The sequence below is a fragment of the Vigna unguiculata genome, chromosome 3 (assembly GCF_004118075.2).
Source record: "Vigna unguiculata cultivar IT97K-499-35 chromosome 3, ASM411807v1, whole genome shotgun sequence".
In the NCBI taxonomy this organism is placed as follows: domain Eukaryota; kingdom Viridiplantae; phylum Streptophyta; class Magnoliopsida; order Fabales; family Fabaceae; genus Vigna; species Vigna unguiculata.
In genome coordinates this window covers 3,938,073-3,954,578 of record NC_040281.1, presented here as the reverse complement: position 1 = coordinate 3,954,578, position 16,506 = coordinate 3,938,073, and the positions used below count along the sequence as shown (strand labels likewise).

The 16,506-nt window shown below is 30.6% G+C and overlaps 3 protein-coding genes across 3 annotated transcripts; 1 reads left to right on the top strand and 2 right to left on the bottom strand.

The window, feature by feature from the left end:
* The first annotated feature begins 1,535 nt into the window (after nucleotides 1-1,535).
* LOC114175416 (recQ-mediated genome instability protein 1) lies at nucleotides 1,536-5,494 on the top strand. Its single transcript, XM_028060182.1, has 8 exons — nucleotides 1,536-2,022; nucleotides 2,196-2,366; nucleotides 2,694-2,839; nucleotides 3,017-3,150; nucleotides 3,267-3,853; nucleotides 4,177-4,287; nucleotides 4,374-4,502; nucleotides 4,637-5,494. Exons 1-8 carry the CDS (start codon nucleotides 1,600-1,602, stop codon nucleotides 4,799-4,801), a joined length of 1,866 nt encoding a protein of 621 aa, XP_027915983.1. The 5' UTR covers nucleotides 1,536-1,599; the 3' UTR covers nucleotides 4,802-5,494.
* A 284-nt stretch (nucleotides 5,495-5,778) lies between these two features.
* LOC114175417 (11-beta-hydroxysteroid dehydrogenase 1B-like) lies at nucleotides 5,779-7,947 on the bottom strand. The gene is made up of 6 exons (XM_028060183.1): nucleotides 7,620-7,947; nucleotides 7,316-7,508; nucleotides 6,995-7,080; nucleotides 6,759-6,890; nucleotides 6,382-6,546; nucleotides 5,779-6,180 (listed from the first exon to the last, which is right to left on the bottom strand). The coding sequence occupies exons 1-6, from the start codon at nucleotides 7,800-7,802 to the stop codon at nucleotides 5,893-5,895; spliced, it is 1,047 nt and encodes a 348-aa protein (XP_027915984.1). The 5' UTR covers nucleotides 7,803-7,947; the 3' UTR covers nucleotides 5,779-5,892.
* Nucleotides 7,948-10,280: 2,333 nt separating this feature from the next.
* On the bottom strand, nucleotides 10,281-13,434 carry LOC114177405 (11-beta-hydroxysteroid dehydrogenase-like 4A). Its single transcript, XM_028062730.1, has 5 exons — nucleotides 13,200-13,434; nucleotides 12,886-13,078; nucleotides 12,709-12,797; nucleotides 11,042-11,173; nucleotides 10,281-10,944 (listed from the first exon to the last, which is right to left on the bottom strand). The coding sequence occupies exons 1-5, from the start codon at nucleotides 13,380-13,382 to the stop codon at nucleotides 10,576-10,578; spliced, it is 966 nt and encodes a 321-aa protein (XP_027918531.1). The 5' UTR covers nucleotides 13,383-13,434; the 3' UTR covers nucleotides 10,281-10,575.
* Nucleotides 13,435-16,506: the final 3,072 nt, after the last annotated feature.

Sequence of the window (16,506 nt, the reverse complement as noted above, 5' to 3'; positions counted from 1 at the left end):
ATTTTTTAAAAAAATTTTAAATATATTTATTTTAACCTTTTACAAAATTGTTTTAAAATTTTATATTTAAATTTATAAATTTTTTATTTTTAAACCAACTCTAACATTTGTATATAAATTATTTAAAATAATTTTGTAACAAGTTAAAATAAATATTTTAAAATTTAAAAAAAAAAATAAAATAAACTTAATATTATTAAAATTGTTTAATAAAAATATCATTATAAAATTTATATAAAAGTTAAATTTGATCTCAATTTGGAGAAGATGAAATTGAAAATTAAAAAAAAATGGACTAAAATATAATTAAAATAACAAATATATGGACCAAATTGAGATTCAAACAATGATTTGACACGTGTCACCTTACTGACTTGACACGTGGCACAATATTGATGTGACACGTGGCATGAATAATTTTCAAAAAAAAATTAAAAAATTAAAAAAAAAATAAAAATAAAAATTAAAAAAAAAATTAAAAAAATAAAAAATTCAAAAAAATGAGGAGCTGACACGTGGCATGTCCTTAACACCGTTAACATCATACTAACGGAATGGGCCTAATTGTTACACATTTTCAAAAATATGGACCTAATTGAGACTAAAAAATATTTTAGGACCTATTTGAGATTTTTCAACAAAAACATGGACTAAAAGAGTATTTTAACCTATCATTTATAAATTTCTTACTTTAAAGTAATCATATAATATATTTACTTTGTATACAAAACAAAAATATTTAACGCTTTAATTCTAATAATCAAATTCATAATTTAGTTTCACACTTTGTGTATTTATCCAAATAAAGTTTGAACATAAAAAGAAATGGATCTTTAAAAAACAATACAAAATGAACTTTACAATAATAATAATAATAAAATAAAAATTTATATCAAATTTATCTTCCAATCATCTCTTTTAACTTTTTCTATTGTTTTTATTATATTTTTGTATGTTATATTATGTTAAATTTATTAAAATTGATATTTGACAAATCTCAAATATTCTGGTATTTTTTTACATGTATTTGTGGTACAAGTAAATGACAAACATGGTCTGTGAAAGTTATTTAGAAAAGTTTATGAATGACTTAATTTTAATATATTATTTGACATTAAATTTATAGATAATCATAAATGTTAGAGTAAAACTCTTCCTATGAAACTTAACACCTACATGTACATATTTAGTTATGTACTTCAAATAACATAATGATGTGAGATGTTGACATACATATCTACGAGATAATGCAATATTTAATATTTATTTATAAAAAAACTTAAATAAATAAATTAAATTTTAATTTTTAATTAAATAACAAAAATGTTTGTAAATAATCTGAGTAGAAAACCATTGTTGGCCACCTAAGAGTGGAGAAGGGTAGGAAGAAAAGGAAACAGTGTCTCTTTCAAAAAAATAGGGGGTGGATTGAAAAATTACGAGGGTGGGGAAAGAATGAATTAGGCCCAACTTCAGGAGCAAAAACGAAAAATCACAAATTTCAATCCCTCGCGCGCTGGAGAGTGGAGTAGAGACCCAATTCCCTCCTCATTCTGAAAAGGTGAGAGAGCCACTTCACATTTTAAAAAATTTGCAGAAATGCCCGTGCGCCGTCTCAGACTCGATTCCGACACCGACGAAGAAGAACAACACCCACTCCAACCCCAATCCCAACCACGGCCACAGCCACAGCCACATTTTCCGGCGGTTCCCGTTGAAATCTCCGACGATGAAGACTTCATCGACGTCGCCGAAAGCCTCTCCCCGCCCTCCCCTTCCTGTCCAGTCTCCGACTTCCTCCGCCGCCTCGGTCTGTCTCTCAAGAGAGACTGGCTCGCCTCCTGTCTCCGCCAACTCCAAGCCTCTGTTGCGTCCTTCGAACACCTCGACGTTGCCGCCAAAGCCAAACGTTGTTTCGAGCAGTTCCTCTTCGCCGACATGAATTCATGTGGCGCCGGCGTTCTCCCTCCCAACGTCGATTCCATGCACCTTCGCGTTCTCCCTGGTCCCTACGTTTTGCAGGTGGGCCTTTTCTTCTTGTTTGTATAATTGTCATACACATGTATCTATTTCATCGTTAGATGGTTTGTTGATATGTATTTTCCGCTGTTTTGATACGTAAGTGCTGTCAATTTTTATTTGTGGAATTTGGAGACTTGTGAATTTTCACCGCAATGTTCAATTCATGGTTGTAGGTTGATGAAATAATTAATATCACTTGTAACCTACGAGGAAGATACGAACAAGCACCTCCTGGACCTAAGAGGTGCCTCAAGTTGTCAATGACTGATGGTGTTCAGAGAGTATTTGGAATGGAGTATAGGCCTATCAAAGCGCTTGAAGTTTGTGCCTCTTCTGGTTTAAAGGTTTCTTTCTCTGTTGTGGCATTCCTTCCTTTAATTTGGATGGGATAAACCTTAAATATAGTTCTTTAGGCTGCCTGGTGCTATTTTTCGATTAGAATTGGAGTTTAACTTTGGTAATCTATGTGATCTATTAATGCATGCTTTTGTGTAGTGAATTATCGGGATGAAACTCCTATTCGGTCTATTCTTAATTTTCTTGTTTTGTGTGTGGTTCTCTTTGGGGTTTTCACTTCCATATGCAATCTCTGGGTTTATGATTTCCACACTGTTTTGGTTAAGTTACTTGTCACTGATAGTGATGTAGAGGTGTTTATTTGACACTTGTAGGTTGCTATCTCTAATGTACATGTGCGTCGTGGACTTCTAATGTTGGTCCCTGAAACCATTGAAATTTTGGGGGGATTGGTTGAGGAGCTGGATGCTGCTCGAAAACGACTGGTTGAAGAAATAAACAAGCCACCTAGGGGGAAAAGGTATCAATTATTGCAATTTGATTATTTGGACCAAACTGCACAATTGGAAGTTGTATGATATCTTGATGTGGAAGCTACATTGGTGCAAACTTTTTTGCTGCCTTATACTATTACCATATGTAATTCTGCTGCATATAGGTAAACCTTGATTTAGTGGTCTTCATTGTCCTCATGCAGAAACAAAAATGGAGAGCTCCCTCCTTTAGCAACTAGAGCAACACTTGCTGCATGGCCTCCAGGTGGGGTTGATAATCGTGCGTGCAATGGCTCCACGCTGCACAGTAATGTTTCTTTCCAAGAAAACAACCAAGGTGCACTTTGTGTTACAGATAAAAGTATTTATGTGTGTGGATGGTAGCGCACATCTATGATGTTGACAATTTCCCGACTTTGTCCTTGTTTGTTCTTCATGAATCATTAACTACAGGTGCTGGCCAGAGCATACCTAGCCCTGTTAACAACTTACCAACTGAAGATACTTTGTCCATGGGTGCACGCAGTGCTGCTTCTAATTCAATACCCTGCATGTCATCACATTCCAACGCCATGAATGTGGATACGCCTAGGAATACCGATCCTGTATCCCATGCTAGTCCTATGTCTAACCAACTCTCTTCTGTAATCTCAAGGGCCAAGGATATGCACATAGATGCTTCTAATGCAAGGGAATGTTCTATTGACCATCAGTATTCTAACATGGATTCAAATGTTGCAGCGGCACATATGGACTCAGTTAATATAACACGAGAAAATTCTGTAGGTATTGAGTGCTCTCCTGTTGTTGTCAATATTGACACAGATACAGATAGAACTCCTGTTGCTACAGATACTACTCATCTGCAAAGAACCTCATCCACTGTTTTAGACACTAGCGATGTCCAGATGGTTGATGCCATTGACCATCCACTCATACTGTCTAGAGACCAAGAGGTTCCTTTCACATACATAGCTAGTTTGTCAGCTAAGTGGGCTAAAATCAAGGAGGAAGCTCCTTCCGTTCAGGGGAAAATCAAGGTAAGATGATAAACTATCTCGTGCATTTGGTTTTTGAGTATGAGTAGCTGGAAACTTGGAATGACTAGTTACCCACATGTTTTACTACAACGTTAATTTCTGTGATCCGAATCCTCTTGTTTGTATTCTATCCTGTTTATATTATGTCATATCGTTTTTGAGTTTGAGATTTGAATATGAGCCATTTGTTGCTGTTCTGTGGTGAAATTGGCTCTCGGGTGGAATTTTCTTCGGAGCATGTCTTCATTCTTCCAACTGATGCTTAGGTCAGAGCTTTTGCAATCTTAATTCTTTCTAAGTATACGTGTATATTTTTTTTGTAGTGCTTTTTGACTGGTGTAAAAGGATTCCAGTTTAAGAAAAGGACAACATATGAACTTCAGGCATATGTAGACGATGGTAGCCTTATTTCTGAAATCCTTGTCGATCATAATGTGAGTTTGCTCTAGAATTCAAGCTTTTATCCATTGGTCTTTATCTTTTAACTGTAAGAAGTTAATCACTGAGAGAAATAATTTAGGTTGTAGAGAAAGGAATTGGTTATTCTCCTGAGGAGGTAACTGCGGCTCTTTCTTCTCCTGACACAAAAATCGTACACCAAATGAAGGATACAATGCGTAAATTTCAAGCCTTTTTAGCAAACTTTGAGGTAAATAAAAATTCTCTAGCTGTAGATACAAGGGAATCTGACAGATTCTCGCAAGTTTTACGCAGTTAGCTGGATTGACTACGAATTAATCGTTTTTTATTCTGTTAATTATCATATTCACGTTTTTTGTCTAGGGAATAATTCTTGTGGAATTCAATAAAAAATCTCCCCTTCCACTTGCTCTAGAGATGAGTCAAGGTTGTCCGCAGTCTGATGCATGGTTACTTCTGAGAAGGCTGAAGTCTCTTCAACCTGCACTAGTTCAAAACCCTACGGATCCGATTGAGTTATCCCCGTAATTATCTGCATGACTGGCATTTTGTAATTTGGCCTGGACAAAGTTGTGCTCGAAATAATTGCAGACCTTAATATCATGCATGATGAATGTAGTACCATTCTGCACACTCGTCACCATCATATACTCGAGTTCCAAGACCCTGCATAACTAAGATGGACATAGAAGAATGACGATGTGAGAGAGCATTTGTTGTTGCACCAACTTGTATTCTGGTATTCTATGTAAGAAATGCTTGTAATATTAGCCAGAGGAAAAGTTGGTGTTCATTTTGGTCAAAAACAAACGAATAGCCTTCCCTTTGATCCCAGTTCAGCAGAAGAGAAAAATCGGGGTAGGTGGACCATACTCTCAATTGGAAAAAAAGACTAATGACTCTTTGGGGGAAAGAGGAAAGAATCAAGGTTACAATGTTATGAAAGGTTGCCTGGTATATAAGTACTGGTGAAGCACGGATTGGTATTGTATATTTTCATTGTTCTTGGTGTTAAGGTGTTCCCGTTGGAGGTTTATTTGTTGGATGAGATTGTCTATATCTACATCTAAGGATGTATTGCAACTCCTGAATGGTCACGTGATTTGTTCTTGTAATTTGAAATGTAACTTCTGCAGTGGATTTTAGCTTTGCTACATGTAATCTTAAGTAGTTTTTGTAAAGTTTGCTCTGGCATTTTCATTATCAATGTACCCCCGATATTATAGTGATTGAAACAGTCATAAATGTACATATCTGGGAACAACTCTGCAGTATTTTTCTGGTGAGTAGCTCTGAAGATTAATGAAAATTGTTTCACTTCTCTGTATTGAGTGAAATACTCATTCAGTTTTGGAAAAAAGATTTTTATAATTAAAACAAAAATAGAAAAGATTTTCGTGATCTTAACAATTAACTGAGCGATAAGAGTGACAGTTGATTTCCTTCAAGAACAGTTATAACCTGAGAGAACGTTATCTACTACGCATATGAATAACCAGAAACACTTAATGCCACGCCTCAAATGATTTTTATTTTTTCACAAGGTGAAACAGTTTACAACAATAGATATCATTTCCACATTAACATGGCATGGCCAGATTGTAATATAAAATAGATGTTTAGTTGGGTTTGATATTGGGACTCCTCACTGACTTGGGGTTTATATATTTCTTCAAGAATTTAAGATCAAGGACCTTCTTGCTGGTAGCTGGATCCTCCTCAGAAGACTCCGAAGTTAGTGATGAGCGGTTAAAAAACCCTAACATTTCAGGGAAACATACCTGCCAATAGAACGTTGTCGTAAACCAAGCTGGTTCGGTCAAGTAGGAGTCCCCACGGCAAACGCTATTCACAATTGCTTTGGCAGCTTCTGTCACTGATCTTATGGGCATCACACCAACATGCATCTGTTGCCAAGAAACAAAATGAATAAATAAGAGAACCAAGTATTTACAATGAAAAGCAAGCACAGAACTTGAATCCATTTTCAATTATACGAGTTATAGAAGCGAAGTTGAAATTCTGATTAGAAAGAACATTAGGAAATAAAACGAAAAACATGTTAAAAATTGCATCTAAATTTTGTCTTAAAAGTAAATATAGTTTACATCTCTTATTTGTTGATCAAAAACCATCTTGCCATCGTTGGATAGGATCTTCCCTTGAGACATTTCTGACTCTATCAGTCCTGGAGTGACTATAGTTATTCCTATGTCTCTTCCCAATTCAGTTCTCAGAGTCTCATATAGGCTGATAACTGCTGCTTTGCTGGCCTAAAAAGAATTTACAAAGCTATAAATTGTCATTATTGGCTACAGATTGACACTAGAAATAGAAACGATTCATGTGTGGAATCATCAACTTCAATTTTTAAACAAAGTTACGTGGTTTTTTCTGAAAAAAAGTCACTGAATCTATGTCCTCTGGAATTATATCATAACAGAAGCTTAATTAATTGGGTTGTTGATAGAGTCTGGTCTGTTACATTGTAGATACTCATCTTCGGAACAGGCAACCATCCATTACAAGAAGCTACCGCTACGATCTTGCCTTTGCTTTGTCTGAGGTGGGGGATTGAAAAGTAAGTGCTATACGCAGAACCCCAGAAGTTAATGTCCTGTCAAATAAAAGATTTATCATCTGAAAGTGATGAATTGGAAATGTTCACAATCTATTTCTTAACCAGCTGCAGAGAAGAGTTAATATAGATAAATTCTTTACCATTACGGGTGCAAAGTTAGTGATATCAGTGGTGTCCTCAAACATGCTGAGAGCATTTATTCCAGCATTGTTCACCAAATGATCCACTGCAAAGAGAGTCATATTTAACGACTGATTAACCATAAAAATACATCCAAATCAAAGCATGAGAGACACATTTATATATCACTCTGCTTAATTCTGTTGTGGGTTGTTATCAATGTCAAAAACTAGTGCTAGTAAATGAGAAACCTATATATATATAAGCACTTGTTGATGTATCATTGTGGTGTGTGTATTCATTCAGTTACATCATTTTTGAAAAGCTTGAGAAAAAGTTACATCGTCCAAAGTGGTTGATTGTTGAGTCAACGAATCGTTGGCAATCTTGGGGTCTTGAAACATCAGCAGGAATGGTGATTACATCTGGGGATCCAAGCAATTTGGCATTGCCGGCAACTTCTTTGATTCGATTTTCTCTTCTGGCAACAAGTGCTAGACGCGCCCCTCTTTTAGCATACTCATACGCAAGGTGCTTTGCGAAACGAAATCAGAAAAACCCAGAAACAAAACCAAATCCCTCAGTGAATTACAAAAACTAATAGGTCGTTGGAAGGTAAATGGTTTAAAACATGCAAGAACGTACCTCGCCTATCCCCGAGGATGCTCCAGTGATGAGTACCACTTTTCCTGCTACATCCTCTCTAGAAATTGATCTTACGATGAAGCGGAGAATCTTGAATAACAGAAAGGGTGGTAAAATGAGTAGCAGAATAGCCAGGCTTAGAGCGGGAACGAGAACGTTCAACATTCCATGAAAGAAAGCCATTGTTTTGGTGGAAGAAAAGAAGAGACCAGACAAAGACACATGAAAGAGACACTCAAACTCAGTCTTTATTTTGAGCTCTTTAACGATGCCATTTAATTTTGCATTAGAGGTAAACAACACTTAGCGTTTTTTTTCCCTTCTAATCCGGATAGTCAGACGTGGTAAAATAGGTATGATTTCATTAGCGCGTGGTAGTAAAATGACTAAATAAGTATAATCTCGTATAATCAACTTAGCGCGTGATATATCAGTATAGTCTTAAAATGCGTGTTACTAAGATGTGTCAACAAATATAGTATTAAGACGCGTGTTAGTGAGAAGTGTCAAAAAATAGTCTTAAGATGTGTGTTAGTAAAATGTTTCAGAAAATAGTCTTAAGACGCATGTTAGTTAAATGTGTCAAAGTTGGTGTGTACTTTGTTATTTAGATGTGACAAATAAGTATGATCATGTAGGATATTAAATAAGTATTAATTGAATGTGATCAAATAGGTATTGTTTCGTGAACACTTGATAGTCGGATGTGACAAAATAGTTAATCTCGTAAATATGTGATAGTTAGACGTGACAAAATAGGTATGGTCTTATCTAAGTGTATTATTTATGGTAACATCTTATTTACATGTGATATTTATTATGCTTGTGACAAAATAGGTAAAACCTAATTAATACGTGATAATTAGACATGGTAAAATAGGTATGATCTCATGAACGCATGTTAATCAGACATCACAGACGCGTTATCAAATAAATGTGGTATGAGGATACTAAATACATGTATACATGTCATGTCAAAATAGGTATGATCTCATTAACGCGTGGTAGTTAGACGTGACAAAAATAAGTTTGATCTCATTTAATTTAAATTGTCTACATAACTATATGATTTTAAGATACTATGAACAAATTGGTTGGATGTGTCAAGGTTGGTGTATGCTCAAGACACCATATACATTACTTAGATGTGCTAAAATTGATATAGTCTTAGAATGATGCATACATGTTTATTAGACATGACAAATAAGTATTGTCAAAAAATGCTTAACACATGTCAATTAGATTTGTGAAACTATGTATGCACACATGATAAGTATGTATAGTAAACTAGGTATAGTCTCAAGAACCCATGTTAATTAGACCTAGCAAAACATGTATGGTTTTAGGATTGATGGTGGATACATGCTACTTAAATGTGTCAAAATTTGTCTAATGATGTTGAATATGGGTTAAAGATAACAAATAAATATGTTTAGGGCAAACATAGTATTTAAATGTGTCAAAATAGACATGCTTTAAAAATATTGAATATTACTACTAAAATATCTCTAATTTCACAACGTTATATACATTAGTTAAACATGGCAAAACATATATACAATTTTAAATACTAAATATGTTAGTTAAATTTAGCTAAAGTAAATACAATTTGAAGATATTGAATAAGTTTTACCTAAAAATTATAAAATGACTATAATTACATGATATTGAGTACAAATATGTTATATCTTTGGCAATAAATCCAAGACTTCACGAAAACTAAAAAACATAACACTTTTTCTATTACTCTCTTTATTTTTTTAGTATTGTTTCAATCAAAATTAACTTTTTGTTAATTTTTAATTTCAAGATGTTATAATTTTTCTTGTCTATTATATATTTTTATTTTTGTCATATGTTGAAAATTACTTAAACATTAAAAAAATGAGGAAAAAAACTGAAAAAAAAGCTTATTTAAAATGAATTTAAGAAAAATTCTTAATTTTGTAGAAAAAAAACTGATTCGGACTTGTATTTAGATGCAATGTTCCTCGCTCGCATATATATTTGATAATCTCCTTCACTTTCTTTTAAATTTATCAAATTGATTTTATAACTTTTAAATGTTTGTGAGGGAAGTTAAACTCATCCTGCCTTCCAACTTTACCACCTTATAATTGTTTTCCAATACATTTAATAATTATTTCCTTTATAAATGTTCAGGTAAAAACAAGAGACAAATGAAATAAGGGTTAAATATGTCTTTTGTCGTTCAAGTTTAAGTGAAATTTAAAATTAGTCTCTCTTCAAAACTTTTAACCAATTTAGTCTTCATCTTTAAAAATGCGTGAATTTAATATTTTTTACCAAATTTTATCAAGTTTATTTGACATTTTAAACACATTTGTTGATAACATTTGAGTTAACATTAAAGCGAATATGTATCAAACGGTGTAAACAATTCAAATATTATTATGAAATGCTCTTGAAAAGTCAGATAAACTTAACAAAATTTGGTTAAAATGACTAAATTCACGCATTTTTAAAGATAAATGACTAAATTGGTCAAATTTTTTGAAAAGAGACTAATTTTAAAGTTCACTAAAACTTGAGGGATCAAAAACATATTTAATCCATCAAATATCTATGAATTAAAACTAGTGTAAGTATTAACGGATTCAATAAAGCTACTTCCTAGTAGTTTATCTAAAAGATAATTTCTTAACTCCCAAAGATTATTCTCCTTACCTCTGTAATTCTTTTACCATAAAAATTTTCATGACAAAAAAATGAGCTCATATACAAACAAACCCTTACTCTAATATTTTATATTGGCATGATGAGAACCATGGTCAAACGAGGAAAAAAAAAACAAAGAACATGATAATTCCAGAAGAAAGGAAAATAAAAAGAGAAAATAGTAAAGTCTTGTTTTAATTATTATGAATCATCTTCCTCTGTGAGAAACACTTGGAAGGTGAAGTAGGTGACGGAATGAAGAATGCAAAGTAAGACTTTATTCTGCCTTATGCTGTGGCATCACGAGATTGGTTTTGATGGCAGATTTGTTTGAAGAAGGTGCACAGATGAGGTTGCAGGCCCAATCTACGAATTGAGGATGAAAGACTTTCCAAGGAAACAAGGCTTTGGGCCACGATGGATCTGTAACATACATATCTCCCCTGCATGCACTTTCAACAATGGCTTTTCCACATTCACTAGCTGATCCCATTCGAACTCTTCTCATAGCATCCTGGAACTCACATTTCGCCCTTAATGTAAGTTCTGTCTTCACAAGACCGGGCGTCGCAATTGTTATGCCGATACCACTGCCAGCTTCCATTCTCAGAGTCTCGAAGAAGTTTACTATCGCTCCTTTGCTCGCCTGCATTTACCGTTCAAACCATCACAATTAATCACAATTTGCTTCGATTCAATTTTCTGTACCTTCAAAATGAATGAATATCAGAGTTTATTTATACATTATAGATACTTATCAGCGGTAGTGGGAACCATGCGCAAACCGAAGCAATCACTATGACCCTCCCTTTGCTTATTTTCAGATGTGGGATTGCATATATCGTCGCATTAACTGCTCCCCAAAAATTTACATCCTGTCAAAAATTAAAAAAAAGGTGGGATTGCTACCGATCTAACCAATTTTTATATCACATCATAAATAATTTTATTAACGAACCACTTCAACGATCTTCAAATATGATTGAAATATAAAATAAATTTAAAGATTAAATATATTTTTGTCCATTCAATTTTTAATTTTTATGCACTATTTTTTTAAGTAAATTTTAACAATTCTTAAAAATTGCTTTAAATTTTCATCTCTCACGAAATGCAGAGATTTCCAATAATATATAAGACTTTACAAATTTAATCTCATTATCCTCGTACTTTTTATTTTTCTCATGGTGCATCAGATATTTATAGTAATAAATATATATTTTTTTCTTTTTATAATACTTCATATATTTATATAGATCATTATTATTTTATTATATAATATATATATATATATATATATATATATATATAATAATTATTTAAATTAATAATATAGATTTATAATAATTATTAATAATATATATGTTTAATAATTGTTATTATTATCAATATATATATATATATATATATATATAATAAATGATATATAGTAATTAAATATAATAATAAATAATAAAATTAATATATAATATAAATTTTTTATTAAAATTTATTAAATAAACAATTTTAAACTTTAATATTTTTATCTTTTTTATTTCATAATATATATATATATATAACAATTAATAATAATAAATATGTATAATAATTAAAATATGGTTAAATTTTAATGTTTCATCTCATTTCATAATTATTTTATTTTATTTTTATCATCAAGGATGTTTTGGTAATCTTCAAATTTTATATATTAAAATAATGTTTTTTAATCTATCACATCACTCAAATCACTTACTAACTTTTATAAAATTTATTTCTAACTCCACTCATTTCATCCTTTAAATCCACTAAAAAAACACACATTCATCCACTCAAATCCACACAAATCTATCTTTTCACTCTCTTCTAAATCCATCTTATGAAAGGAACACAACCTTAGTGAAAATTAGAATTAGTTCCTCTTGAAAACCTTTAATAAATTTAGTCTCTTATCTTTAGAAATGCATAGATTTAGTCTTTTAAACCAATTTTTATAAGTTTATTTGACGTTTCAAACGTGTTTCTCATTTAACATTGAAGTGATGATGTGTCAAACAGTAGTGTAAACAAACTAAAATAATACTATAATGAGATGTGTTTGAAACGTCAACTAAACTTAATACAATCTGATTTAAAGAAATAAATTCACTATTTTTAAAGATATAAGACTAAATTAGTTGAGGATTTCCAAGAACATCTAATTCTAATTTTTACTCAGAGTTAAAAAATCAAAAAACATATTTAATCCTAAACTTAATCAAATTTGATTTTGTTAAAAAGATTAAATTTACACATTTATAAAATTGAATGACTAAATTAAACCAAAATTTCTAAAAAGAACCGATTTCAATTTTGAATAAAAATTAGAAAATAAAAAATATATTTAATCATATTTTTTAAATTATATCATATCTCGAACCATCTCACGGCTTACCATAACTGCAGTATATTCAGAAACATCACGCATATTCTCCACAGTTACAGGTCTACCACTGATTCCTGCATTATTTACCAGATGATCCACTGCACAAAACACCAAATCTACCAGTTTTAGCTGTAAACAGAAGAGTAGAAATGAAAGAACAAACAAAAAGTTACACTACTGATATACGTCTTCCGAAGTAGTTGACCGTTTCATCAACAAAGCGTTTGCAATCATGGGGCTTGGATACATCAGCACCAATGATGGTAACATCAGGAGAACCCAGAGATCGTGCTTTATCACTCACCGCCGCAAGGTTCTCCTTTCTGATATCAACCAGAGAAAGCTTTGCTCCTCGCCTTGCATATTCATAAGCTATTTGCTTTGGAAAATCACCAAAAGTAAAACTCATATTTACTATAGAGCAAAAAATTTGCATCAAAAAACATATTTCCAGGCACAACATGCTCTAACAAGGATAGGAAAAAAAAAAAAAAACAGACCTCGCCAATTCCTGAGGCTGCTCCGGTGATTAATACGACTTTGTTTGCGACGTTTTCTTTGCGCAGAGATTTTCTTACGTGCATAAGCAGCTTGAATATGAGGGAAGGTGGCATTAGAATGGTGAAGAGAAGTAGAGAAAGTGGGGGCAATGCAAAGTCGAGAAGCTTGGTAATTGCATCCATGGCTTTGTGAGATTGAATCGGCACTTCCAGAAAGAGAAAAATATCTGACTTTATATATTACTATATTTAGCAGCAGCCAAAAGACATTTATAGATGGTAGTTGTTATTTGGTGAGAAACCTTTTATGATACAACCAACCATACTGATTATATGATTTCTGTCAACTGTTTTTTTTTTTTTTTGTTAGAATTTTGTTTCAAATATAATTTTTTTCAAATTTATTTTAATTATTTTCTAAAATGTATTAAACTATGTAATATATGTTAGGTATTTTTTTATCTTATACATAAAATATTTGGACATTTATCTTCAACTGTAGTAAGTTTATAAGAAGAAAATGCTCTAAAACTGTTAAACTATTATATATATATATATATATATATATATATATATATATATATATATATATATATATATATATATATATATATATATATGAATTGATTTTTAAGATTTACTTACCGTTTAGATTATGTTTTTTGTTTTATGTATCTAACATATAAATTTAATTAAAATAAGATCTGAATATATAATAATTGTTTTCTTTATAATATGTAATGTATATAACAGATATGCATAATTCATAGTTAAAAATCTTAAGTTTACCATTTAAATAATAAAAAAAAATTATTATATTGTTATTATTATAATTATAAATTTAAATGTTGATAGTTTTTATAATTTTTTAATGAATAGTTTTTATTTATTGTGTACATAATTTTTAAATTAAAAAAATGGTTAAATTTAAAAACTAAAAATATGATTAAATTTAAAAAAAATGATAAATTAAAAGATAAAATTATGAAATAATTATTTTAATTTAATATAACTTTTATTTCAAAAATAAAATTGAAAATTAAATGTGAAAAAAAGTTCATATATAAGTATAGAAAATAATAATTCTAAGACTAAAGAGATTTTCAGTTGTCATTATTAAAATCTCTTTTTTCCCGTGTTAATAACATAATTTATTTTAAGGTTGACACAATTAGGCTTATAGGCAGAGTTGCTAATCACTTATTAATTTAAGACGGAATGATTTTTGCAGCTATGTGACCTAGTTTGTTATTAAAATAAAACGTTATTTTTTTTTTTATAGTTTAAAGGATTACATTTTGTGTGTGTATGTTTCAAGAATATAAATACATTTAATGTTATGATTTAAATCACAAACAATTATTAGTTAAATTTTAATTATGTGGTATAATTAAATAATGTAGGACGAAAAGTAATTATCAACTCAACTTATCTAATTCATATTAATGAATTTATATATATACAACTAATTAGTTAACTCGTTGTCTAAGCTGGCCAAGAGGATTAGTACGGGCTAACTATAATAGACAAGTCTAGCTTTATTGACATATTTCATGACTATTGTCAAATCTCATCAATTATAAAATTTAAGCATTCACTTTAATTACATATTCAATTTCATTATAATAAGCGTATCAATACAGAAAAAATAAAACATATAAGACTTAGTATCTTATTATTTAATTTTTATGTCTCCTACTAGACCCATGATCTTAAATATTATACTGAAAATATGTTTATATAAGACTTCGAATATAATTGTTATTATATTATTTGAGTCATAAATTTAAAGGAAAATATATTTTTTTGGCTACTAAATTTTGATAACTTTATTTTATAATTTTAAGTATCAATTTTAGTTTTTTTTATTTTTTTATTTTTTCATTCTCAATATTTAAAAACTACAACTACTTAAAAGATATCACCTCATATTGTAAGATAAAATTGTCAAAATTTAGTAGTTAAAATATCATTATCCAAATTTAAATTATAAATCTTATTAAATCTATTGGACAAAGTGTTTTTACATAAATTTGAATATCTCGAGTCTTAAATTTATAACTCTGAGTATAATCTCGCAATGAATATATTTTTAGAATGGAAAATAATTTTTTAATAATTAAATCGATAATTTTTTTTCATAATTTAAGGTGATATTTAAGTAATTTTTTATTTTTATATTCCAGAATTATTTAAAAAATTTCATTCCAATTATAAAAAAATAATTAAAATTTAATTATGAAAATATCATTGTTTCTTCATAATTATAAAATTAGGACCTGAGTTATATAAAATATTTTATGTATTGACATGAAAACTATCCTTTACCAAACAAAATATTAATTAACATGTGATTTTTAAAGTAACTGTCCTTTAATAATTTTATTTTAAAGAAATCTTAAAATTTATGTACAACTGGAAAATAATCATTGTTTTATAATAAAATAACTTTTTTAATGTACACAATTTGACTACAAAATTTGTTGAAATAAAAATCTGAAGTTTAATAGGAAAATAAAATATTTATTATATGTTGAAAGGGGGAGCTACTTCAACTCATATGAAGATGGTTTTGATAATGTCCAAGGCTACACTTCATGTGCATTACCAGTTTAGAATTAGTCCGTTTTAGTTAGGTTGTGTATTAGGCTGTTAGTATGAAATTATCATATGTAAATTAAGTCTGCATTAAGTTGTAATTAACCATCACACTCTTGTTTGTGCAATCATGAATTGATTAGCTGTTTAACTAATGGATTAGCTATGAGTACTGCACTATGGCAGTGAAAATACACTCACGATAATCGATTAGTTAAATTTCTAATCCATTAATGACAAAAGAGAACTCTGTATAAAAGTTGTTTTCTGAAATCTGTTTCAACTGGAAAAAATTACAAATCACTGAAAAACATTATGAGAAACAGCCCTTTGAGATTTACAAAGTTCTTAAGCATTCTTGAAGATCATTCAAGTGAAGATTCAAGGAGATTGATGGTTGATTCTACCTTGATGGGTCTAGCTTGAATCTATGAGCAAATTGACAAATCTGCACAACAATAGGTGTATTCGTTTCTTGATTCTTTTTTATTGTATTTCTGATTACAGTTGCTTCATTGTGGGAAGTGAAGGCCTAGGAGCAATTGTGTGGATGCATTGTTCCTAGGGAGAGTTCTTGATTGGTAGATCAAGTTCTTTGGGTTTTAGGTTCTAGAATTATATAGGTGTTCTTGTAATTCTTGGATCCTTGTGTTAGTGGAATCCTCCTAAGTGGGTTTACTTAGGAGAAGACTAGATGTAGATTCTTTTT